This window comes from Ailuropoda melanoleuca, chromosome 14 (assembly GCF_002007445.2).
Source record: "Ailuropoda melanoleuca isolate Jingjing chromosome 14, ASM200744v2, whole genome shotgun sequence".
Classification (NCBI taxonomy): Eukaryota; Metazoa; Chordata; class Mammalia; order Carnivora; family Ursidae; genus Ailuropoda; species Ailuropoda melanoleuca.
In genome coordinates, this window is record NC_048231.1 from 81,458,968 (window position 1) to 81,484,863 (window position 25,896).

The 25,896-nt window shown below is 51.3% G+C and overlaps 1 protein-coding gene across 7 annotated transcripts in view; it reads left to right on the forward strand.

Annotated features, from left to right (window-relative positions):
* The window catches only part of CTIF (cap binding complex dependent translation initiation factor), a 280,083-nt gene that overhangs the window by 104,994 nt on the left and 149,193 nt on the right, over nucleotides 1-25,896 (forward strand). For all 7 annotated transcript variants that reach the window (XM_034643196.1, XM_034643197.1, XM_019804213.2 and 4 more), the window contains one exon: nucleotides 3,207-3,282. In XM_034643196.1, coding sequence (XP_034499087.1) covers nucleotides 3,207-3,282 — 76 coding nt within the window. The remainder of the gene's footprint in view (nucleotides 1-3,206; nucleotides 3,283-25,896) is intronic.

The following is a 25,896-nucleotide window of genomic DNA, read 5'->3' on the forward strand; positions in this document are numbered from 1 at the left end:
GAGAAATGCAGCTCAGAGAGGCAGACTTACCTTGCCCAAGTAGAAGAGCTATGATTTAAGGCCCTCTGACGCCATCCGATGCCCACACCAGAGTATTTGTGAATTGGCTTAACCCCCTTAAAATTTCATGCAAAATCATGTGCTTGGGTAAATTTTTCTGGGGAGAGACCCATCATTTGCCTCATACTCTCCCAGGGGACCCCCAGCCTCTCACCACGGCTCATTTTTCCATCGTCCTGCCTGTGCGGGTTCCATCAGAACTCCCAAGAGTGTTTTTTGCTTGGATAGAGAGGGGAGATGGCCTTCAGCTTAGGAGATCCCCTATTAGAAGGGGATAGAGCAGAGGCGAGACCCTCTTGGGGAATCCTGGGTGTAGCGTCCAGTAGCCACCTTGTGGGTAGTGCAGGAACTGTGTCGCCTTTAGAGTCCAGCAGTACTGGGGACGGGCTCCACATGCCCAGCCACTGCAGCATCCCTTGGAAGCAGGGTACCAAGGTTGGTTGCCAAGGCTCCCCGCAGCCCATGTTTCCATGGAGGGACAGAAATCAGAGATGGCTGTTGCCTTGGAAACCCTGTTGGCAGCAGTGACTCAGCTGGTCTGTAGCAACCTTCTGCCCTCCGAACCTGCAGTCCCTCTAGGGAGTTCCACATCCCAAACAGGACAGGTCTAGGGGGACAGCAGCCCTCTCTCCACAGGGTCCCCTGCTATCCCCAGGAGCTGCCGAGGTGAGGATGAAAGGCTGCGCCTGTGCTGGGCTAAGCTGTGTCTAGCGTGTGCTTGGAGCTCCGGGCAGCTGGGAGTCCAGAGGTCGGGGGGGCGGGTAGCACACGTGACCTGGAGGAGAGGGTGTCAGCCATTCCAGTCAGCCAACGGTCCTCATCCTCCTCCCCTCCCACTGCCACGGTGCCTATGAAATAGAGGTGCAAGCCATTGGTACCTTCACCAGCCAGCGGTGTAGTTAAAAGGTAGCTGGATTTTTCCAGACCTTTCTTCGCCTCCTTATCTGCATATAGCCCAGAGCATCAGGAGGCTGGGGTAGGGGTGATGGGGGCAAGAGCTCTCCTCTTTTCCCTCATGCCCCTCACACCTTCCTTACACCCCTCCCACCCCAGCTCCACCTCCCAGCACCTGAGCTGTCCTTCCCTCCCTGGCCCTCTAGTGCCCTCTTACCCCTTTACCCACCCTGCCACCTCTGCCCCACTCTGCTGGCAGGAACGCTGACATCCCAGCTGGCAGCGTACTTGGGCTTAGCTCCAGGCCGTTGCCTTGCTGCCCTCTGCCCAGGACATTCTCCCGAGTTCTCTCCTTGGCCAGCTCATGACCAACCTCCCTCCCTCTGCCCCAGACCATTCTGGATGCCTCTGGACATTCTGGGCAGCATTCCTCTCGGTTCCTGTGCTGCCCTCTGTTGCCCTGAGAGGCCCAGTCTATGCACTGTTTACACTGGGGCCAGCCCGAGCCGGAGCCCACACAGAAACTCTTGTTGAAGGGGGGCATAGATCGCGTCATCCTGCCCTCTTCCACCCAAGCCTTGCTGGGATTTGCAGCCACAGCCACCCGTTCCTGTCTGTAAGGCTTTCATGATGCTTGTCGCCTGCTGCCCCCTACTGGTGGTCAGGCTCACCACCCTGGCAGATGAGTTTAGGATTTGTTTCCCAAAAGCTGTGAGTTGTGGAAGGCAGGAACTACACCAGATTTATTTTCCATGACTCCAAGGGAAGTTGACAGGGCCAGAAACACAAGAGATGCTCAGCAAATACTGAACAAATAAATGCTCTGAAATCTGAGAGTTGCATTAAGTCTGCAGCTGGAAAATGCTGCGACCATCACACCGGGCAGACCTCCCCATGCCTGGGTCCCTAATAATAACAATGAGAGCAGTGGTCACTAATCCGTCCTGGGCATCATTCCAAGGGCTCGCCTCGTATTATTTAAAAGCCCCCAAACCTAGGGAGGCAAGCGCATTATTATCTTCACTTTGACAGATTGCGGGGAGCTAGGAGGTGCAGAGAAATGAGTAACTTGCGTGGGCTGAGGTCAGCTCCAGAGTCTAGGCTCTTAATTAGTCCCGGTGCTGGTCCTCCTCCCCAGCAGCAGCCACAGAAATAGCAGTAAGATAGTAACAAAACAGTACTGGTAGGAATAGTAGTAAGATAGTTGTAAACAGTATTAGTACTAGGAGTAGTAGCCCTAGTAGTTATAATGTATTTACCATATTATTTATCTTATTATAACTTGATGTAATTATTACCCGTATTTACCATAGTAATATGGCTCCCGTTGAATATGGCCTGTACATACGGATGCATATATGGGGGTGTAATGCGTGTGCGAATGAGCTTGTGCGTGCTGGGCATGACTCTAAGCACTTAGATACATTAACCAGTTTAATCCTCCTATCACCTTAGGTAGACACTACTAATGATCGCCATTTTACAAATGGGGAAACTGAGGTCCAGCGAGGCTAAATGACTTGCATAGGGTCACCCAGTTAGTAAGGGACGCAGCTGGGGTTCCAGCCTGGCAGTCTGGTCCCAGAGCCTGCAGCTTCAATACGCAGAAGAAAGACATGGGTGTTTGATAGCGAATCGAGGCCAGCATCTGTGGTCTGATGGTAGGCCTGCCCACGGAGCTCATGAAGACAAAGCATCAGTGTCCTGCCCACGGAGGTCATGAAGACAAAGCATCAGTGTCTGAGTGGGCTTGCTGGACTGGCCCAGAGGCAGGCTAAGGAAGGAGAAATCCCTGTTGCGGGCCTGTGTGACCTCAAGAAAGTTGCTTGGTCTTTCTGTTCATTCACTGTCCCCTTGGCATAATGGGGGAGACGATGGGCTTTTGCAGGAGCTGTGACAGGTTTGGGAGCATTCATCAGCAAGCAGCTTAGCGTCTTTGTCTGGAAGGATCAAGGGGAGCTCTGGTACCTCTGTTAACCTCCCTGGGGGTTGGATGTCACATTAGTGCTCCCTGCTCCTGGACTGGTCCCAGTACGCCCACCTGCACAAAGTCCTTCGTTCCTGAGGCAGGGCCTGTGTTGCCAGGCCTGGGGAAGGAAGGCATGCTTCTCCAGAGCTGTTTCCTCTGGGTGGGACAGACTGATCCTGCCGGCCTTGGGGAGGCAGGGCCAGGTGTCTTCTCTTCCTGCTTGCCGGGATGGGGTGCATGAACATGCCGACTTTTCAATGTCTTTCTGTCTTTTCTGCTCCAGGTGTGGAAAAGGGAAGCTAGAAGATGGGGATGGCATCAACCTGAATGACATCGAGAAGGTCCTCCCGGCCTGGCAGGTAGGTGCAGGAGCAGAGTCTCCAACCCCCACCCCCAGCCAGGTCCTGATCCTCAGCCTGGGCAGAACCTACGCGCTCTTTTGGCCCCTTGCTCTGGCAGGGTGGGCCTGGATGTTGGCAGGTGGGCAGGGGTGGGTGCCTGCCGAGGTCCAGGGTGTTCCGTGGTGATGTGTGTGACAGCACACCCTTGGCTATGCTGTAGGCGTCGGTGGCGGGCTTGACATCCCCCAGAGATGAAATGGGGCCATACTCTGGCAACTCAGCGCGCTTGGAAATTGTTTGTCCCTTGACCTGAAATGTCTGCAGGTGAGGCGTCCTGCAGTGTGTTCCAGTGGGACTGGTGGGGCTGCTGGGATGTCCAATGGGGTCAGGGCTATTTTTAGGCTTTTGAAAAGTGGAGTTGTCTGCCAGCTTCCAGGTGTCCGCTGTGCTTGCTGATTTTGTCATCAACTGGGCTCCTTTCCCTGAACTGAGCCAGGCTCTGGACAATAGGATCCACTCAGCAAAGAGCCAGCAAATCTGAGTCTCTAGATGCTTCTGGTGCTGGTCTTTGGGCAGAAATAGTAGGAATCTGCATCCAGGCATGGGGCTGGGGCCTGCCACACCAGAGTGAGGTAGGTGACTGGGCCTGCCCTGCTGGTGACCTGCCACCACACTGACCACGTCACCCTTTCCTTCTCTCCTGAATCTCATGCCACTTCACCTGCACCCATTCTCTTCCTGTTGCCTTTGTGCTTGTCCCATTTTGTGGGTTCAGTGTTCATGCCTTGGGCCATTAATGAGAGACGATTGAATGTACAGTCAAGGTCTCAGCAATCTGAGGAAGATGTGCCTTGAGCTGGTTTTTCTTTGTTTCTTCTACTTAGTGTTTATTGAGTTTCTTGGATCTGTAAGTTTACAGCTTTCATCAAATTTGGAAACATTTCGACCACTGTCTCCTCCCACTGCTGGGATTCCAATTATATGTCTGCTGTGCTTCTTCATATTTTCCATGGCTCACCAAATTCTTGCTTATGTTTTTTTTTAAGTCTTTCTTCTCTGTGTGCTTCATTTTGGATAGTTTCCATTGCTATCTTCAGGTTCACTAGTCTTTTCTTGCAAAGCCTAACCTACCATTAATACCGTCCAATGTATTTTTCATTTTAGATGTTGTATTGTTCGTGTCTAGAAGTTCAGTTTGGATCTTTTTTCTCTGTCTTCTGTTTCTCTCTTCTTCATGCCCATGCTTTCCCCAATCTTCTTAAGCAGAAGGAATATATTTATAATAACTATCTTAAGGTTCTTCTCTACTAATTCTGTCATCCATGTCATTTCAGTGTCTGTTTCTATTCTTTGATTTTTCTCGTGGATATAGGTCATAGTTTTCTGTGTGTACCTGGTGATTTTAGATTAGATGCTAGGTATTAGAAATTTTACATTGTTGGGTGCTGGATTTTTGTTGGTATTCATTTAAATATTTGGGGCATTGTTCTGGAACATAGTTAAGTTACTTCCAAAGAGTTCGGGCTTTTCAAGGCTTGCTTTTAAAGCCTTGTTAGGTGGAAGGCCTTTAGGATACATCTCACTCCACTACTGAGTCAATACCCTTCTGAGATTGTTTCCTGGTGGAAGCGTTTCTACCTCATCCACTAGGAACACAGACTATTTCTAGCCCTGTGTGATCATAGGGGATTGTTCTGTCTGTTCCTTTCGGGAAGCTCTCTACTGGCTCTGGAAGTTTCCGCACACACATGCACAAATTAGTACTCAGGCAAAGACTCAAGGGTCTGCAGATTTCTGGATTTCTCTTCTCTGGTGCTCTGCCTTGCAAATTCTAGTTGCCTCACACTCCCTGAATTTTGAACTCTGTCCCCATAACTCGTTGAGACCACTTGGCTCTGTGTAGACTACTCTTCCTGTGTTGAAGACTGGAAATTCACCTCCAGACACCAGACTGGAGCACACATAGGCCTCACCTCATTACAAAGGGAAATGTGTGACCGTGTGGTGGAGAAACCTGCCAGAGTCTACTTTGACCACATGACTAAGGTTAACATCATTAGCAACAAGATGGGTAGCCACCATGTGCTGTGTGGTATGCTGCATGGAGAAAACCCAACATCATTTCTGGGGGGTTTCCTGCTAAGAAAGCACAGCCTGAGTCTTGTCATAAGGAAACAAATAAAGGACCATTCCCTAAAATGGCTTGCATGTGAAAGACAGGAAAAGACCAAGGAATTTTCCTGGTCAGAGGGGCCTAAAGAGGCAGACTGAGCGCCATGTGTGTTCTTTGCCGAGATCCTGGGCCAGAAGACTTTAACGGACAGTTGGCAAATGTGAATGGGGTCTGTGTAGGGAGCAGTAGTGGTACCTGGATGTCAGTGTCTTGAGTTGAAGGGCTATATGACGGTTATATAGGCAAGTATCCTTGTTTTTGAGAAATACACACTAGATTATTTGAGGGATATGGGGCTTCCTGTCTGCAGCCTGTCCTCAAATGTTTAGAAAAAGAAAAAATAATGGCTACGTAGATACACAGGTGGCATGAAGAGCACGTGGTGAGTTCAGCAGTCAGGGAATCTGAGTGAGAAGCACGGGGAAGTTCTTTGTACTGTCCTTACAACTTTCCTATAAGTTTGAGAGAAAAAAGGATCCCCAGCCATGGCGTGTAGGTCAAAGGCGTAGAGTATCAGTGCATGAAACATCCTCTGGGCTGGGTCTGTATTAAATTATCGCCACTAAGGCAAAGCTAGCTTTGGTGCAAAAGATAAAAGGATAGAGTACACAGAAATTACTATTTGATTGTTCCATTCCTAAATGCCTACAGCATTCATTGTTGATAGAAAAAGTCATTGAGAAACACAGATGCCGGTGGGGATCCAGATGCCCCCTGCCCTAGGTGAGGTGTTGACCGTTTGGTGGCCTTTGAGCCAGAAGCCTGGGACAGCAAGGTAACAGATATGACCTCCTTCTCCTATTTTGTGCCTGTCTCCTAGCTCCCTGGGGAGCAGAGCAGAGTGGAACGCCTTTCATTTCTGCTCAATGGGTAGGAAGAGCTGGGCCCTTGGCTAGGAGGGAGGCAGCAGAGCTCAGGGGTTAAGGGCTTTGGTGTTTGGATCCCAGACATGGACTTTATGGAATCCTGGCCCTGCCACTGACTAAGCAAGGAATTGGGCTAATTACTTATCCATACTCTGCCTCAGTTTCCTCCTGTGTGCAATGAAGATAATAGTCTCTACTTCATAGGAGTGTTGGCAAAGATTGAGTACCAAGTTCAGGTGAAGCATTGAGAACAATGCCTGGTACGTAGCAGGTCCTCCTTCCCACTGATGGTGGACTCCCATAGCCTGGTTAGGAGGTGGGAGAGGGAGCAGTTCCCTGTACCCCACCCTGTGCACTTTTCCTAAGTGACCTCCCAGGCAGTGCAGAAAGATTGCACTAGAAATCAGCAGAATCGAGCTATAAACTTCTGCCCCAGAAGTGCTGTGTGACCTCCCCTCCATGGGCCTCAGTTTACTCATCAGTAAAATGACTCAGTTGGACTAGATCACAGCTTTGCAAACTGTGAAGCCCTTGGGTTTTCCAGAGGTGCCTTGGAAGAGCTACTAGGGTTGGGGAGTGGGGAGGTTGGAGAAGCAGGATCCCTACTTGGGTGCACCCGGAACTGCTCTGCTGGTGTCTCTAAACCAGTCTACTGTGAATTATTTAATTTGAAGAAATGGTTCTACTACTAAACAAATGGTGGAAATCATCAGGCCAAGGCCCCCCCTCAGGTTCCATATTCCACATTTTCTCTCTTTCTTCCAGGGAATAATAAATCAGCAGGCGCTCCTGGTTCCCTGGGGCCACATGTGACACATAAGCTCTTAGGGGCTGCTGGTAGTGGAGGTCCCACCCATCATCTCCTTCTGCCGTGTGTGTCCACACAGCAGTAAGGGCTTTGATACTCACACCACACATGCCACTTGGAGTCAGCTTTGCCCCCAGAAAACGCTCAGCAGATAGGTCCCTAAACCCACGGTACTGAACCTTGGCTGCACATCAGATCTGCCTGGGAAGCTTTTAAATCTCCAGCTTTCTGGTCTTACCCTAGACCCACTGCATGAATTATCTCCTGCCGCATAATAAATAGTTCAACATGTAGCAGCTTAAAAAACAGACTTTTACCGTCATACCTACATTCAGAGGGCCAGGAATCTGGGAACAGCTTGGCTGGGGGTTCTGGCTCAGGGGGTCTCTCCTGAAGTTGTAGTCAGGCTGATGGCCAGGGCGGCAGCCATCCAAAGGCTTGAGTGGGGCTGGAGGGCCTCCTTCCATCACGGCCCCCTCACACAGCTCCCTCAGTTCCACCTTGGTTGTTGGCAGAAGGCCTCAGTTCCTGGCCATGTGGACCTCTTCATAAGCTGCTTGAGTGTCCTCACAACATGGGGGCAGACTTCCTCCAAAGCGAGTGATTTGAGAGAGAGAGAGAGAGCATCCAACATAGAGGTCCCGATCTTCTATAACGTAATCTCAGAAGTGACATGCTATCACTCTACCACATGCCATATGTTGATGGCAAACACACCAACCCTGGTACAGTGCAGAAGGGACCATGGAAAGGAGTGACTGTCAGGAAGCAGGGGTTATTGGGGCTGGTGACCACACCCACTGAATCATACCCGGGAATCTGTATTTTTTAAAGCATCACAGGACATTCCGCAATGTTATCAAAATTATCAGTGAGTTGAAATACTCGTGTTTTAGCTGATAATGCTCATGGTACCTCTTCTTGGGCGTTTGTACTTCATGTGGATACCATTAGAGCGAGGCTGACAGGCTTCCTGATCCCAAAGCAGAGCCGTGGTGGTAGAATTGGAGGCCCTACGAGAGCACATTGGGATGATTTTCCCAAGTTTTCCTAGCATTCTTCAGAGCCCCTCCCAGGCAGGGCTGGCTGGCTGAGTGGTCCAGCTTTGGGTCCTCAGGGTCAGCCAGCCTAGCTATTGGCGTTTGGGTTGGGACAAATCTTAACTGGATGAAAGTGTCCGATGCAAAATAGGATATTCAGTGTTCCCAGCCTCAGCCACGGAACGCTGGTCACTGGGGAGGGGTGAGCAGCCATGGTGACCACCAGAAGTATTTCCAGATACACTAAGGAGACACTGTGCACCCAGCTGAAGACCACTGAAGGGGAGAGAAAGCCCACCCATAGCCTGAGGACCCCCAGCCCTTCCACAGAGTCTTGGGCCCGAGCAGAGATGAGCGGGCTTCAACCAAAGTCAGAGTTTGAGGAGTAGAAAGAAACCTGCACTAGTTAACCACAGTTAGCTAACCTCATCTGCAGGTTAGTGGTTAACGTCAGTCGTTAACCACATCTGAAGTTTTGCTTTCCTTGGTCTCAGTTACCTGAGGTCAACTGAGGTGCAGGAGCAGATGAAAGTCAGTGATGGCCTAATACGACGTCACAGGGCCCACGTCGTTCACCTCACTTCCTCTCCTCACACAGGCATGTTATCACCTCACGTCATCACAAGAAGGGTGAGTACAGTGCAGTGAGATTTTGAGAGAGAGACCACATCCACGTAACTTTAATTACGGTATAGCTGTTCTCTCTTATTGTTGTTAATCTCTTACAGTGTCTGATTTATAAATTAAACTTTATTATAGTATGTGTGTCCAGGAAAATTGTGTGTACGTGTGCGCACACGTGCGTGTGTGTGTGTGTGTGGTTCAGTACTATGTGATGTTTCACGGCTTTAAAAGGTATCCACTGGGGTCTTGGAACGTGTCCCCGTGGATGAGAGGGGAGTGCTGTATTGCCTCCCCTTCCCTACTGGGAGGCAAGAAAGAAAACAGAATGAAGGGAGAGATTGGCCTGAAGCTCATTGCCCACCTGCCCGCCATTTCTTTTATCCCAGAAGAAGAGACGCATTAGAGCTTCAGCCCGCTCTGTCTCTCCAGCATCTCCCCACCCCATAGAGGCCCAGGGCACCATCCCTGACCCCTTCCCTCCCTGTCCAGGCTCCTTAGCATCTAGGAGGCTTTGTGGTTTGCCCCAGCCCGCACCCCCTCCCCGGTGCCTTGCCCAGGTCAGAGTGCTTGTAGGGTAAAGTCTGGGCCTTCTCCCTGCAGACTTCACCTGCCTCCTCCATCTTGCTACAGCAGCTGTTCTCCGGGACTTGAATGAATGGCTGAGTATGGAGCATTGACCCCAGTGGCCCCCAGACTTAATGACTATTGTGGATTTCCAGGGAGCTCTGGCTTATCGCTCACTGGGAGTAGCACATGGGATGCATGTCACAGTGAGTGGTCCTAGGTAGGAGTGCCTCAGTCAGGTCAGATGCCGTCGCCTGGGTACCTGGCCAAACTCCCCTCCAGTCAAAGCTGAGGACCCCTATCCCCGATGGCTCTGCCTGGTTGTATTTCCACAGAGGGCTCTTTGGGGACCCCTATTGCTGGGACCGCTGGGGCCAAGTCCCTGGAAGCACCCAGGGCCCAGGAACAGGGCAGACAGGTGCCCATGTCTTCTGGGTATAGTTCTTTACCCATAAAAGGCATTTAGTTGGTTAATAAGGGCTGATGCTGATGATATTGACCATCCCCAAGCTCTGCCTGCCTATAGTGGCAGCCGAGGGCGTGGGTGATAGCCAGCAGCCACGTCTTAGCATCCACGAGCACTTGGCAGCCTCCAGGGGGCTCAGGCTAGCCCTGTTCCCCCACACTGCTGATGGGGGGAGGGCAGCTAGAGGCTCTGAGCGCAGTGACATGGACTTGGGGGATCATCGGTCATGGTTCCAGGCAGTGAAGCCAGAGAGCAGGGCCGAAGCTGAGACCCACACAGTTGGACCGAGAATGGAGTCCCAGGGGTCCCGCCTGCATTTCGGGCCTCTCTGTGGGGAGCTGCGTGAAGGTGGACTGGAGTTAGCCGGACCGCCACGTTGGTAGGGATGTGGTCACTGCAATCCTCATGGCTTGTTAACTGCCGCAGTGTGGCCCCAGCTCAGCAGAGCCTGGTGCAGAGGCCACACAGGGACGCTGGCTGCACCGTGATCTGCTCCCACTAGAGGCCACCAGCGCACCGCTTGGGAGGCTCCTCAGGCTGGCGTTTGCAGTCACACGTCCGTTGTCCCCAGCAGCCAAAGGTGTCCTGGCCTCCTTATTGGTGCTCAACATGCAAAATGTCAAAAAAATGACCCAGGCCAATGCTCAGGCCCTTGCTGGCCAGAACAAGGGACAGGATGAGGTGGGAACAGAGGTGGTCACAGAGAGGTGTTAGGGACGTACCTGTCTGACCAAAACGTGCCCCGCCGTGCCAGGGCCTGACATCCCTCCAGGGGTCGTCCCCCCAGGAACACATAGCTGCTCCTAGGAAGGCATAGCCCTGAAGCCCCTAGCAGCCGCATGGACCAGGAGGCTGCCTTCCCATGGAGTGAGGGGTGCAGGCAGCTTTCCCCACACCAGGCTTGACCTGGGTCTGCAGGGGAGGAGCCCACTGGTGTGGGGCCCGGGGCCTTCCAGAGCACTGGCTTCTGCCCTTGGAAGAACAGGCGCTGCTGGCCGGCTGTATGAGGGCAAGGATGGAGCGCCATAATCCTGGCCGAGTTAACCCTGACTGAGTTCCTGTGGAGGCGAGGGAATAGGTTCTGAAGAAGCCTGAGAGCCCTGCCCAGACCACCCCACGGCTCCTTCCCCCTGAGGTGTGGGCACTCCCTGAGCAGCTTCTCCCCTGCGTCCCCTCAGGTTCCGGAGCGCAGGGGCCCACACGGCCTCGGGGCCCTGCCGAGAGGCTGCCTCCCTGTTCCCCACGCGGCCTCCGAGGCTTCTGCGTCTTGTACGAAACCCCAGTGGAGAGACCTGGTTCTTGAATTATCCTGCGTCTTGCCCAAGGCTTTCTATAAGCACAGATTTCGGTCGTTTTTCTTGACTTCTGTCAGACAGACGTGAGGTCCCTGCCTTGTGTCCGACAAGAGGAACTGCATAACCCAGCTGATCCCCTTCCTGCCTTCCTGTGAGGAAATTTTGAAACTAAATTCTGTGGCTGCCTGCAGTTAATGATGAGCTCGCTGTGACCTGGTCAGGTCCCTCGCTTTGATCCTCTGGTGACTGACCTAGTTGGGTAGTAGACACTGTGTAATCCCACCGTCGTGTGGTCGGCGGGGCACACGGCTGAACAGCCAACGTTACCGCTTCAGGCGGGATTTCGGGCCTCATGCACGCTCCCGAGCTGCTCTCCACTGAGGGGCCCAGCAGAGCCAGGGAAGGTGGAGTGGGAGTTCAGACCTCACGAGAGTGTCCATGGCCATCTCTTCACACAGGACCCACAGAGGGGACAGACCCCTAAAGCAGGGGACAGTGAGGCGTGGAGCTGAGCACCCCATCCCCCTGCTTGGCCCCAAATCAGGACAGGATGAGAATCTCTCCCACCCCACCCCTCTGAGGGACAAATGAGCTTTCAGAATGAAAATCACTGCTCTCCTGAATGATGACCAGGGCAACCCCCCACCCCTCCACTGGGTGCCGGGAAGAATAAAAATGGTGGCCCATGCAAGAGCAGCCTTGTTCGTCCAGCAGGTGGCGCTGTTGCCGTTTGGAAACAGGGTTGGTGGGCCTGGGCCGCCCCACTGCATTGAAGCTGCTGTAGCCCAGTTCCCAGCCGTCCAGATGGGAAGGAGTGACTTTATTGTTCCCTAGAGCCATGCCAGCTCTGTTGCTAAGACTTCTGGAAACTTCTAGGATATGCTAACTCACAGGCATAAGGGTTATTAAAATAACCCAAGATGCTGAGGAACAGTCATGTGAAAACCAAGCCCCACCTGGACCCCCCAGGCCTGTCATCTTCCCCAGGCACAAGCACTACTTCGTCTCCCCTCGTGGTCTCACCAGAGGTACTGTCTGACTTCATTCACCAGGTCCACCGGTATTGATTGAGCACCCTTCTGGGGACAGGCACTGTCTTAGCCATGATGGACTGCGTTAGAATGCAGGGGCTGACTTCCTTTCCAATGGACGGGGACATGGGATTCCCCACTGTTCCTTCAAAGAGCGTCCAACCGCTGTACTGCACCCGTAGTCACACTGCAATGCCTGCCGAGTGCTTTCCATGCCACAGAAGCTGTGCTGCTCCTTCCCATGCTTCCTCTTTCTTATCTTGCTTATGCTCGCATCGTCCCTGGGGAATGGCTCTGGTCAGATGTCACCTTCTCAGTAGGCCTTTCGAACACCTTGCACCCCCCCCCTTTATTCTTCTCCATTGCATTCATCACACATTGGCTTTATGTATTTCGTGGTCTTCATTCTCACTGGAATGAGCTTCGCACGGACACATACACGTGCTCACAAAATTTTCGGTGAATGACTGAATGAGCCCTGACTTGCTCCTGTCCCAGAGGGACTCACCCCCAGCACCCCAGTTCAGAGCCTGGGCCCCCTTCCCGGGGGCTCGAGCACTGTCTGAACTGGGGCCTGCATACCATCCTCTCTGAGTTCATGTAACGGCCCGCAGAGTAGAGGTACTACTGTTATCGCCATGAGAGATATTAACGCAAATGAGAGAACTGAGATCAAATACTTTGCCCCAGGTCACATGGCTTATACATGGGGGAATGGAAATTGGATTCAGGCAGCCCAACTCCTCTTGGCACCCCTTTGTAAGGAATGTCGACGAGGAGGAAGAGATGCTGGAAAACCATTTTCTATGTTATAGGTGACTGTAGTCACGTACAGCAAGTTAGGGGTGAATGTCATTTCCTTAATAAGCAAGAACAAGAAAATGGTTATCTTTTTTTTTCCTCTCCTGCTGAAGGCACTAAAAATGGAAAGAGAGAGAGGAGCCCCACTGATACCTTTGAAAGAGGAAGAGATATGGTTTTTACTTTTAAAAAAAAAATCAGCTTCTGATGCCCTCCCCCACAATCCCTGCTGACCCAAGGTCCCGCATCAGCTATTAAGGAGGAATGCTTACCTAGAAACCCCCTCCCTCTGCCTCTCTGGCCACCTCCCCCCACTCCCTCCAGTGCTTCCTCCCTCAGGACAAAAATAGGTGTCCCATACAATAAAGGAGGATACCAGGAGTTCTTCATTCCATGGTTTCCTGTCTGAGGCCGCCAGGTAGCAAGGCCCATTGGGAATGGGGCAAACGTGCTCTGTGAGGCAAGCCTATTTTTATTTTTGTTGTTTGTGAGTCTTTTTACAAGAAGTCACCACTTTGGGGGTGAAGACTTTTGTTGGTGACAGCTAGGGAAGTTCCTAGGGAACAGGCTACGGCCAAGTCTGGAGTGGGTTCCCACGCAGTCTCAAGAAGCAGGGACAACAGGTAACAAGGGCTTTCTGGCTCTACTGGGCCCAGGGGACAACTGTCTCCCTCACCCAATAGCTTTGATGATCCGAACACAGCTAGGGTCTTCGACAGGGGTGGCAAAGTGGCCACAGGCCAAGTCCAGCCCTCCATCCTGTTTCTGCACATAAAGTTTTATTGGCACGCGGTCTGCCCAGCTGTTTGCTCACTGTGGCTACGTTTGTGCTACAAGGCAGAGCTGAGTAGTTACAATGGGGCCCTACAACCTGCAGAGCCTAAAATATTTACTGTCTGGTCCTTTACAGAAAAAGTTTGTCAAACGCTGACCTAGAATATACAAAGAAAAAGAACCCTGAGAATTTTTTTTAAGTGTGAAAAAAAGCCGGCAAAAATCCTGAGTTTCATTCACCTTCTATCATCCGAGAGCCCTTCAGTTCCACGCACAGGACATTGTGAAGTTCACCCAAAATCATTCTCTTCTAGCTTCCACTTCTCCAGCTATGAAGTGGGCTCACACACCTGTCTGACTTACATTGCAGAGCTATTCCGAGGGTCAAGATACAAACCAGGTTATATAATGACAGCTCTTTATAAACTGAAAAGCTGCTCTACTGTGCGTGAAATGACCTTACTAAGTAGTGCAGTGACAACCGGACGCAAGGACAGAACCACCGTGCTTAACAGGCAAGAAACATGCTTGGGAAGCAGCCCGTGGGGCCTTTCTGTGATTTGGGGAACGCAGGGGTGGAGATGGTGTTGAGTTTCCCCAGCTCCTTCAAAGACCGAGGTCTCGGAGAGCAACCGTCTGCCTGTGTAGGAGTCAGGCTTGAGACGAGAGCAGAGCCTCACCAGCCATGCCCACCCAACTCCTTACCGCCCCCCCCACCCCCGGCACAGATCTCCCCCTTCTTTCATGGCCGCATTCACACTTTCCCTCCTTTGTGGAACTTTCCTCAATGAAACAGACCACCCCAGACCTTGGAGAGTTCGTGGACGTTTGAGGACTTGATTCTAGGCCAGTCGTGACATTCTCCAGTTGTTTCCTGCCTCTCCTTGTGTTTGTGCTTCCTGGAGGAGGCAGGCCTCAAACTGGACTGGGGGCGGGGCAGGGAGGTACTCTAGGGAGGAAAGAAAAGGCCTGGCGTTCGGGGCTGTAGAAGTAAGCAAGGTGGTTCGGAAGCGTAGAGGCCGTGGAGCGTGGGGTGTCCAGGAGTCTGGAAGGGATGTTTCTGTAAGTAGAGAGAGCCGTTGGTGCAGATCCTTGAGGCCTTGGGACTTGACCAAAAGGGATTTAGTCAAACGCTCTTGAGCAAAAAAATGCATGATGGATGGAGGATTTAGGAAGCCAAGGGCTAGGGCCCGACCAATCCTTATGCTCTCTTCCTGGGACCCATAGGGAATTCCTAGGACCATACACATCTTCCCTCAGTGGCCAGGAAAGGAAGCTTTGTGACTTTATTATAGAGACAGGCCAGTGTCCCTTAAAAACAGGACTTGCCCCCATTAAAGAAGTCATCTTGTCCATGCCCTGCTTTGGGGCCCAGACCACGTCCAGAATCCTTTGCTGAGTGCCTGTGGGCTTGATCAGTCAGGTGGGAGGGAGCACCTGGGGGCGAGGGTGCCAGGCCCAAGCAAGGCCAGACTAAGAGCGGCCTCCACCACGGCCACGGCTGGGCCCAGGCCACCTCACAAAGAACTGGGGCTGCCCCACCCAGCACTGCTCGGGAATGATGTGGGCTTGGGATGAGGAGGCCAGCAGAACGACCAGAGCTGTGAGTAGGCCCTAAGCTATGGGGGCCCTGGCTACCAATGCTCAGAGACAGGCCCACCCTCCTGCACACACCCACCCACCCAGCGGGGATGCAGTGGTCCTGCCAGGAGAGGCACCAGAGCACAAGACGAATGACATCACCCCACCGCCCTGGTGACTTGAGCCAGTCCTAGTTAAACCAGGCCGCATTCTGGTCCAGCACCTTTCCTCCTCTGTCCTTGGCCCGTGCGAGGAGCTGCTGAGGCTAGAGGAAGAGGAAGGTGTTGCTAAGGGTGTCAAGCATCCATTATTCCTTTATTAGCCAGTGTGCCATTTCTGGTCGCGTTCCCCTTCCTGGCGGCGGCGAGCTTGGGGGCGGAGAAGCCCAGTTATTTTCGTTTACCCCAGCTTCTCACTGGGAGTAGTCAGAGGCCACAGGCAGAGGGGGTGGGGGTGAACAGGGCTACGTGCTCTCCAGCAGGCGTTTGTGAATGGGCCCCAGCTCCCAGGCCACCCGACGGCAGGCGACCCCCCCCCAGGACACGCTGACTCTCACTGGCTGGACGTCGTCATTTCTAGCACTGCAATGGCCAGGCAGGAGGAAGCTTTCTTCTGGCCCAAGAACAATACCAGGGTCAGCCCAGGGACCTCCCTCCTACACCCTCTTCCTTCCATTGTGAACCGCTACACAATCCCAGGCTGCTCGGCTCTGCACAGCCTGGGGGAGGGAGGACTTGCCCAGGAGAGATTAGCAATGTGGGTGACACCGCCAGTCATCTGGCTCCACTTCCCAGGCTGGGCCAGGGTTCTGGGGGCAGCAGATGGACAGACAGACCAAGCATGTGTGAGTGGCTGTCGATTTGCAAGGGGCTGCTAGCGGGGTGAGGTCACTAGCTGGGTGGCCGCACTCCCTGCCCCCGTCCCCATTGAATCGCAGCATGTCAGGGCTGCAAAGGCCTACTTAGATCTTATGCGCATCACCCCATTATGCAGATAAGGAAAGTGAGACCCAGAAAGGTAAAGGTTTTACCCAACTTCTTATTGCCCTGCTTAAAAATTCTTCATTGATTCCCGAGGCCTATGGGAAAACCCCAGACTTCCCTTTCCGCCGCCTGGTATCTGCCGGCCTTCCAGGCTTCTCTCCTGTCGCTCCCCAACTTATACTTTAGCCTTGTGACTAACTCATAGGCCCCTGATCCAGCAGCACTGGTCCCCCTGCTTTAAATGTCCTTCCTGCTGCATTTGCCTGCCTGCCCTATCCCTGTCCTTCAAAGACTCTGCCTGAAGGTCACCTCCTCTGTGCACCCCTCCCTGATTAGCATTTCCTTGTTGAGTCACCTGGGCTTCTCCAGCACTTAGGATAGATCTATAGAAGGGCTGCCCCTCCATGTCATTGGTAAGCATGTGTGTCTCCCACATGTCCCCCTGCAACACACACTCCAGATCCTAAAAGCTGAAAACAGCTCATTCGCCTTTGCAGCCTTTAGGACAGTGGTTCTCCAAGTGGGGTCTTCAGACTAGGAGCGTTAGTCTCTCCTGGGAGCGTGCTAGAGGTGCAAATTCTTGGGACTCTCTTCTCTTTCACTGAACCAGAAACTCTGAGGGCGGGGCCCAGCGATCTGTATGTTGAGAACCAGTGTCTTGGGACCTACTTGCAGGCAGTTGGCTCTTAATTATTTCTTCTTTTCTCGCTCTTTTTTCTTTCTTTTTTTTTTTTTTAATCGAGATATATCTGACATACAACACTGCGCGAGTTTAAGGTGTGTGACATACTGATTTTATACGTGTGTGTTGCCATTTACATTGCGCGGCTAACCCCACCTCCCTGGCATCAACAGAGTTATTGCTCGTTCTGGTGTTGGGAACAGTTGAGATCTGGTCTCCTAGCAAGTTTAATATTTATAGTACAGATTTGTTGCCTGTCTTCATAATTTCTTCATCATTTCATGAGTAATTGACATCACCCATCCCCTTCTATTTGCTGCCAAAATCTTTGGTTGTTTATTTGTTCTTTATCATTATTTTGCTCCAATGAAGGACAAAGAATCTTGCCCTCTTGGACAATCAAGGATATGGATTTGCAGAGGGTTGAGTGATTCAAGATCAGCCCAGTGCCCCAGACTTCAGCACCTCGTCCTGTCACTGGCCATACCCCATATGGATGACCCATTGGCCCCGACAGTCCCAAATGAGCCCCTGCAGGTTAGGGGGGCTCCTTACCCTCCCACCTATGAAAGGTGGAGACCTCAGGAGAGCCCCCAGGGACTTGCACTTGCACAGGGCCAAAGCTACCACCTGGGGGGGAAGATGTGGGGGCAGCTTGGGTGTTCAGAGATGAATAGAAAGCCCTGGGCTAATCATTCTGTCTCTTTTCTTTGGATCCCATTGCTGTATGTGGAACAGATTTGTCGGCCCAGTGTGTTGGGTGGCGGCCGGTGTTGAAGGGAGCTTGTCCCTGAGCTCAGAGACTCTGTAGGCTGCAGGCAGTGACCCTGACGCATTCTTGGTGGCAGAAGGAAGCTGGCTTAGGGATAAAACAACAAACACTAACTTCTGCCTACAAAGGGAGTAATCAAAAGTTGCTATTAAATAGACTATAAATAATAACAGTACTGTGATTGCAGGCCTAGCCAAACAGACTATGGGAAGGCCAAACGTTGAGATTGTGTCCGGAAAATAGCCCCGGCCTTTCTCTCTGAGGTTCAGTGTTCTAACTTTTGGAGCAGAGGGGCTGAGGAGGCCAGAGCCCTGACCCAGGGACAGGCGATCTTGCCCCATCTCTGAGCCTCATCGTCCCGCTTCCTGTGAAATCGGAGTGAAGCCTGCCCCACCCTCTGGGCCAGCCCTGTACCCCTCCTTACCCATGGGCTTTATCACTCTCTCTACAGAATGTTCTTATTTTCCTCTTGATGGTTTGAAGAACAAGTTGTGGACATGGTGTCACTTTACCCCTAAATACCTCCATGTGTTTTCCTAAAAACGGGGGCAATTCTCTTACATAATCAGAGTTTCAGGATCAAAATCAGGAAATCAACATGGATAGAATCCTATTACATAATCTACAGACCTTGTTTCCCTTTTGCCAGTTGTCCCGCTAATCGCCTAGCTAAAGAAAAGGTTGTTTGGTTGTGTTTTCAGATTGAGGACTCAGGAGAAAGTCACACTTGGCTTTTTATTGTCATGTCTCATTAGGCTCCTCTATCTTGCTGTCTTTCATGATCTTGACATTTTTTTGAAGAGGACAGACGGGTTATTTTGTAGGCTGCGCATCGAGTTGGGTTTGTTTGATGTCTCCTCATGATTAAATACATGTGTTTTTGAAAGGAATGCCACAGAAGAGGCATGGTATCCTCAGGCAGGATATCAGGAGGCACAAGATGTTGATTTGGTGACTGTGACGTGGACCACCTGTTCCGGTGGAAACTTATAGAAACTTACTATGTTCCCCTTTTTAATTAAGAACCGTCTTGCAGGGAGATATTTGAGACAGTGTCAATATACTGTTTCTGATAATACTTTTACCCACTCGCTTTAGCATTCATTGATCATTCTTGCCTGAAATAGCATCATGGTTGTTGGCAAATGGTGACTTTTCTAATTCCATCTATGTATTTTAGCTGACTTTCTACTGTAAGGAAGATGATTCCTTTCTCTTATTTGTTTATTTATTTATTTGCATGTCTTATAGATTTTTACATTTCTACTGGTTAGAATACATGAATATTTGATGTCTAACGGTTGCAGATTTGACAAGCGGGAGCCCCTTCAGATCACTTCTGTGCATTTCAGAAATGCCCTGAATGATTATTCTATAAATACTTCCTCACTTGCTGGCACAAAAAGTGGTTCCAGGTTTATTGGGTATTTTCTCTGCCCAGCCCTGGGATCCGTTATCCATGGAACACAGTTACTTCTTAGTGGACAGTTTTTAGAAACCCAGATCTGGGTGCTAGGTGTGCTCACTGTGACGGTATCCCCTGTCTTTTGATCCATTTCTCTCTCCCATTTTTGAGTCCCCAGATCAGAGCTTCTTTAGAAAATAAAATCTCTTGCCTGGAGGTGGGGATGGAAGGATATTGCATGGCTGTGTGGGATGGGGAAAGACACTGGGGGAGTCTATATCCAGAGTCTTCTGCCTTTTGCGGTCCCTGGTTCCTCCAGGCTCTGAGCTCCCTGGGGGTTTGGTACAGTTCTTGCCCGTGTTCCCCTCTGCTGAGTTACCCACCACTCCACTCACTTTCTGTCTTCCCTAACTTGAACTTGGTGGAAATCTCTTTTCTCATTCTCTGTGTTTTTGTAGGTCTACAGCCCTTTTTTTTTTTTTATTAATTAGAGAGGAAAATTAGAAATAAGTGCATGTAGTCAATCTACTATGTGAGTCAGAAGTCCAATTGGTTGGATTTAAGTCATTAGGGAAAGAGAGAGACCGCTGAAGGGGACACTGAGCTTCACATACTTGTCGGGAGAAGCAGTGGGAGCGGGTATTTGTGTCTGGGAATAGAGGAATGAAGTGACCTGTCCTCTGAGTCTATGCAGGAGAACCGGTAGGTGGCAGAGGCCCTGGGCACGTAGTCATGGGGATCAGAATATAAAGGGGGGCAGTAGGATGTACCTGAATGCCAATAAATAGATTCTTTCCCTTCCTGTTGTTCAAAGAACTCTGGGAGGGACACACACACACACACACACACACACGCTCACACCAACCGTCTGAGGTGCCTGAGAAAATCTGCTTGGATTCAGACCTTACAGAGAGGCTTACTCCCCCCTGAGAGCCAAGAGACATCAGGGCAGATGCGCTCCATGAGGACCCAAGGATAAGTCTCTATTGCCCGGCCATGCAGGATTCCAGCCACACCCTGTCACCCTATCCATGGCCTAGTGAGAAAGACTTTCCTCCAGCAAGTCTCCAGGGTCCCTGGGAGCAAGGCTCTTGTCCAGCAGCACACCTGGGCCAGGGTTGGACACATGGTGGGAGCTTAGGAAGTCACAAACCATAGATAGTTGCTAAACGTCAGAGCAAATGTGTGAGCCCGCTGTGCCAAGGAGGGGAGCAAAGCAGCCCCTTACCCAGAAAACCTGCAGGTCCTCTGGTCATTGCTGGGCTCTGTCCTTCTACAGCTGCCTGAGTCTCTCCCCTTTGGCATTACTAAGAAACCTGACCCCCACCCACCCCCAGTGGTAGATTGGCTCCAGAAGCCCTCACATAAAGTACAAGCTGTCCCTGCCTTTTGCCAATTCGCATTTCAACAATCCGCACATTCTGCAGTTCCTGAAAACCATTTATGTAGAACTTCTGGTAGCTTTAATCTCCTTACTTGGGAGTTCCTGCTCATTTCTGGAAATGGTGAAATAAGCAAGTATGCCCTTAAGGGCAGGCAGGCTAGTTGTGCTGGCATAACTAGCATTGGACCCTAGTGATAAAGGGCAACACCCCGAAGAGCTGACCCTGGTGGATGGCGGGCTATTCTGTGTGCTGCTCCCGTCTCAGGAACACGGAGCCCTGAAGGGCAGGGACTCTCAGTACATCCGATGACCTGGAAGCGCTCCATTTCCAGCTGATCACTGGCAGGGATCTGTTCTGTGGACAGGTTGTCACGTTGGGCCCCCGTGTGCAGGATAAAGCTGGGGTGTGCTTGGAATGGGGCTGGTGGCAGGGAGAGGGTCAGATACGGGCAGGCCCAGGAGTAGGGGCCACCGAGAATGAGTACTGAGACGCACACAGGGAACACAAGCCGCTTGGCTACCTCAGCCTGGTGCCCGCGGCAAGGAGAAGCCAGCGTCGGTCAGTGGGGCAAGAGTTGAAATCTGTCCCTGGGCATCCAACTTGGAGACCAGCTAGTCAACATTCTAAGCCATGAGGAAAGCATTCTGAACATGTCGTGCTCCCCAAGGAAACGAAGGTCCTCCACGGGGAGGGGCCGCACCCAAGGGCACGCAACCCATCAAGCGGCAGATTTGGGGCCCTAGATCCACGGGTCACTGCTCCTTCCCACACATCCTGCAGTTTCATTTGGGAAGAATTCACATGATTGGTCCTTGTAGAAGACTCACAGGGTATCTGTCTAATAATTCAGGCTGGAATTTCACGAGGGATCCAATTCAATAGATATATTTGAAAAGGCTTCATCACTAAACTGCACACAAAACATTCTGTAGAAAGGAAATTAGAAATGCCAACTGCAGCTGGCCGTGTATCTCCCACACCCAGAACCAGCCCAGCAAGGCCATCGGAGCGACCGACAGCAGCCCTGATCCCACGCGGCGCTCCCTGACACCCACTGCGCAGCCCTGCTGGGTCCAGGGCACAGAGAGACGGAGGGCTGGCCACAAGGATGCAGTGAACCGGGCCTTTGTAAACACTATGGAGGAGAAAGATTTATTGCCGTGACATCTCAATATCCCATGTCACATCCCCACATTGGTCCCTGTTCTAAATACTGAGCCATCGGGCCAGCGTGGGAGTCCTTTTGCAGCCCCTAAAGAAGTAGTAAGTGTTCTAGTACATGGACCAGCCTGCCACTAATTTGTGCAAATTAGAAAGAGAAACTCCTTCCTCACACTCGACAGCCTCTGCCCGAAATTGTCAAAAACCATTCAAATCCCCGGTGACTGAGGTGAGGACCGTCTCCTGGAGTGGCACCGGGCACGTGCAGGACGCAGGCTGTCCTCCGTTTTAAGCAAACGTCACAAACGGGCTTGAGTTGAATACCTAGGCCACTAGTTCATGTTATAGAAGGCCAGGCTTTAAGTTCAGAGTATTTCCAGCTAAAGAGAAGCCCCCTTGGAGATTAATATCTAACAGCCCAGACAGCTGAGTAACCCATTCTATTTCTTCAGGTAGAAGGAGTCACAAGGCCATAGCAGCTTATAGATTATTAGACCTGAAAGAAGCCTTCATGTCATTGAAGGCAGCTCCTTTCATTTTGCAGCTGGGAACACTGAGGCCCACACAGACATCCCTGCCCTGAGCACAGGGCTCTGCCCTTCCCCAGTACGGGGGTGAGGAGCTGAATTCTAGAGGCTGTTGTGAGTCAGAGGTCCTCGTACCCAAGAGACTCCCGCTGTCCAGGAAGGGCTGGATGCCGAGATAATGTGCAGAGAAGAAAAGCTGCTGCCAGGTCCCCCAAATTCGTCCAAGCCCTGAGTGAGACCCTAGCGCATGACCTCATTTACCTGCTCTGGTCACCGATCATGAGCTCAGCACTAGATTCTTCTTACCGCAACATAAGTGAGTCTCGATAATGCGTGCCAGTTGTGGGGGATTCTCATTGTAAGGAATTTATTGCAAAGGCCCTCAGCAAAGCTGGCCATGAGAAGCAGCCATTCTGAAAGCAGATCCTTCCTAGTCGTCGCCCATACACCTTACCCAGCCCAGCCAGGGCATAGCGGCTGGTCAGGGGCTGCTCACGGGAGGGGCAGTTGTCCCTCTTCCAACTGTCCCAATGCGCCTGCATGCGCGTGTACAGACACACACACACACACACACACACATTCTCTCAACATGCTAAAAATGTTGGGAACAATTCATCCTAGTTCTTGACCTATGACCTCTAGGGCAGCTCGGTGGCTTCTGGATCATTATTTTGCTTCAAAGAGTACCCTGCAGGTCAAAGCAGAAACATTTGCTTGGCAAGAAAAAAGAAGATGTTCCTTTATGTGGCCTTTCCTGGCGGCCAGAAAAGGGACATTATTCCAGCAGCCTGGCGTGTGGTGTGGTCAAGGAAATGCATCATACCCCCTCAGCAAGGTCCTTTCAGGACACCCCAAAGGGCAGCGGCACCAGCGGCTGGCCACGTGGGCCAGGCTGGTCGCTCAGGTTGGGCAACTGGCACAGGATGTCCGTGCCCGGGAAAACCTGATTGGTGGAAGACAGGCGGGCGGACAGACCACACCCACGCCCGCAGATGAGGACTGGGGAGGAAACTTGCTGGGTCACCGGGGACCCTGGGCAAGGGGACCTCTCTGTCCCACAAAAAGAAAGATGCCCCCAAAGACCTCGGGTTGACTCAGAGTCAGATGTTAGTGATCAAAAAGAACTTCTTCCTTCGGTCCTGCCATTAGCGTGGTGGGGAAACGAAAGCTCTCCTCTGCAAAGCTGAGAGACCTTCTTTCAAGGTCTCTGGAGTGAGGCATCGTGTCCCCCCCTCTCATTCCTTGCTGCGTCTTAGAGTTGGCTGGGGAGCTCTTTAAAACGATCTGTGCCTAGACCCCACCACCGGCAGATCAGAATCTCTGGGTGATGGGTCCAGGGCATCGGTCACCTTTAAAGCCACCCCAGGTGACTAATGTGCAGCCAGGGCCAAGACCCCCTGTGCTCAGGTCACAGGGGTCTCCCCATTGCACTATCCTAAGTGTTTGCACCATAGAAAAGCAAGGGGTTGGCCAGGAATTGATCCAAACTTATAAAGTATTAGTGTAGTGACCTCTGCCTTCTTGATATTAATTACATTCTGCCTGGCTTAATTAAACTCCTTCATTTTCTGTCTTACAAGGATGGACTATTCCTTCAGAACTGGGACTGTGTCTTACTTGCCATTTCTCATCCCCAACCCCATCCTTCACCCAAACCAACCTGTTTTATTCTTATTCATAGACTCTCCTTCTATCCCTCTGCCATTTCCCTGATCCTTACATTGGCCATTGGCATCTCTTGACCATTGGGATAGCTTCTTAACTGCTCTGTCCTGTGCTTACCTTAAATGCCCTTGAATCTGTCCTCCACACCACGTATGACACGATCCACAAAGTACACAAATGTAGCTGTTTTACTAATGTGCTGAAGGCTTTCCTGGCTTCCCCATCTCATGTAGGATGTGGCTCCAGCCCTCTAAGGCCTCCCCCATCCAGCCCCTGCTCTCCTTTCATCCTTGGATCCCACATTTTCCCTATCGTGCCCCCTGTGTAACAGCCACAGCGACTCCTTGTGGGGCCCTGAATACAACAGGGCCAGGCCTCCATCTTTGGCTGGCATGGGATTGGCAATGGCGAGAAGACCACGAGCAGGTAGTGAACCCACTCATGGTAGCTCTTTTTCTTCTCCCTTTCCTCATATCTAGAGTAGGGATAGTAAAATCTACCCCCTACCTGCCACGGTCCCAGGAGGAGAATCTAGCGAGATGATTGTTGAGGAAGTCCTTGGACAACCATGGGACACTAGTCAAATCTAGGAGCTTTGGCAGTTCAGGGGGCCCGCTGGAAGTCATTCGCACGGAACACTGTGCACGTGCTGGTGAGCAGGGCACGCACGTTGGTGGCAACACCGGCTTCTTCCCTTAGTGTTTTCATAAAGGGAATCGGGTGAAGGAAATGTCTTGGAAGAGACAATCTTCCTAAACTCCCCGAAATAACTTCAGTGGAAACAATTGTGGTACCGTCCACTGCACAGTTATTGTTCCAATCTACGGCAACATGGGAAAAATCTCCCGGCACTTCCAACTCAACTGGGAATCAACTTGACTTCCAGAGGCCTGGAAACAAAGGGATTGTGCTCAAGGGCTGCCCTGGGTCTTCATGGCCTACTGGAGCTGAGGACAATCCCAGGGCTTGCGTACAGTTTAGCTTTTCCTCTCCACTTCCCTTTGGGAGTCATGTTTGCTAGAGACCTTTGTATTTTCCCATAGATAACTTTTGGGGGTCATGACCAAAAGACTTATTTACAACAATACTTGAGATTCTAGATTTCCTTCCAGTCAGTTCTATAGCATAGTCTTGCAGACTTGAGGCCTCAGAATGCTCTCTTGTCCACACCCACCAAATGGAATCAGAATAGAATAGAATAGAATAGAATAGAATAGAATAGAATAGAATAGAATAGAATAGAATAGAATAGAATAGAATAGAATTCCCTCCTTTGAAAGGGCTTCCTTGGTGCTCTATTCTTCTAACTTCTCAAAGGCTTTATCTCCCAGACCTGGTTAGAGCCTTCCATCTGGTCCTCCCGTCTCCCTGCTGCTTCTCATACTAATCTGTCCTCTTCAAAGAAACTGTCAGAGCACCTTTGCCCTGTCCCTTCTCCTGTCACCTCCCTCCTTGACTCAAGAGGCAACATGCAGCTCCCCACGGGCCCATGAGACAAAACCAGGAGCCCTCTGCAGAGCATCCGTAGTCCCTGGAATCTTCCTTCATGACCCCATCCATTCTGATAACCCACCACCTCTTAATTGCTGCCTCCACTTGACCAAACCAACCTGATTTTCCTGTCATTTTATCCTTTTAAAAAACTCGAGCTTGTTAAATGTGTAACTAAGTGTGATTTAATTTTCTTCTGTAAAAAACACATTTTGACCTCTTTCTGCTGGCTAATCATTCCAGAAGACCAGTCTCCTCTTGCCCCTGTATGTGGAGTCCTCCCCACCATCTCTCTGCCTGTAGTTCTCCTGTCCCTTAGAATCTCTCCTGTCTCCCTTCCTCCAAGAAGTGTTCCCTGATTACTGTGCTGGGACGTTCTAGAGCCTTCTCTTTCTCAGAACGTGGTACCATAGCCGGCACTTCTGGCACTGGAGTGAGCATGCAGGTAGCATGCAGATCCAGGTCCTGTGCACATTCCGACTCAGTAGAACAGGGCTAGGGCCTCAGTTCCTGCATTCCTAACCAGCACCCAGGTGAT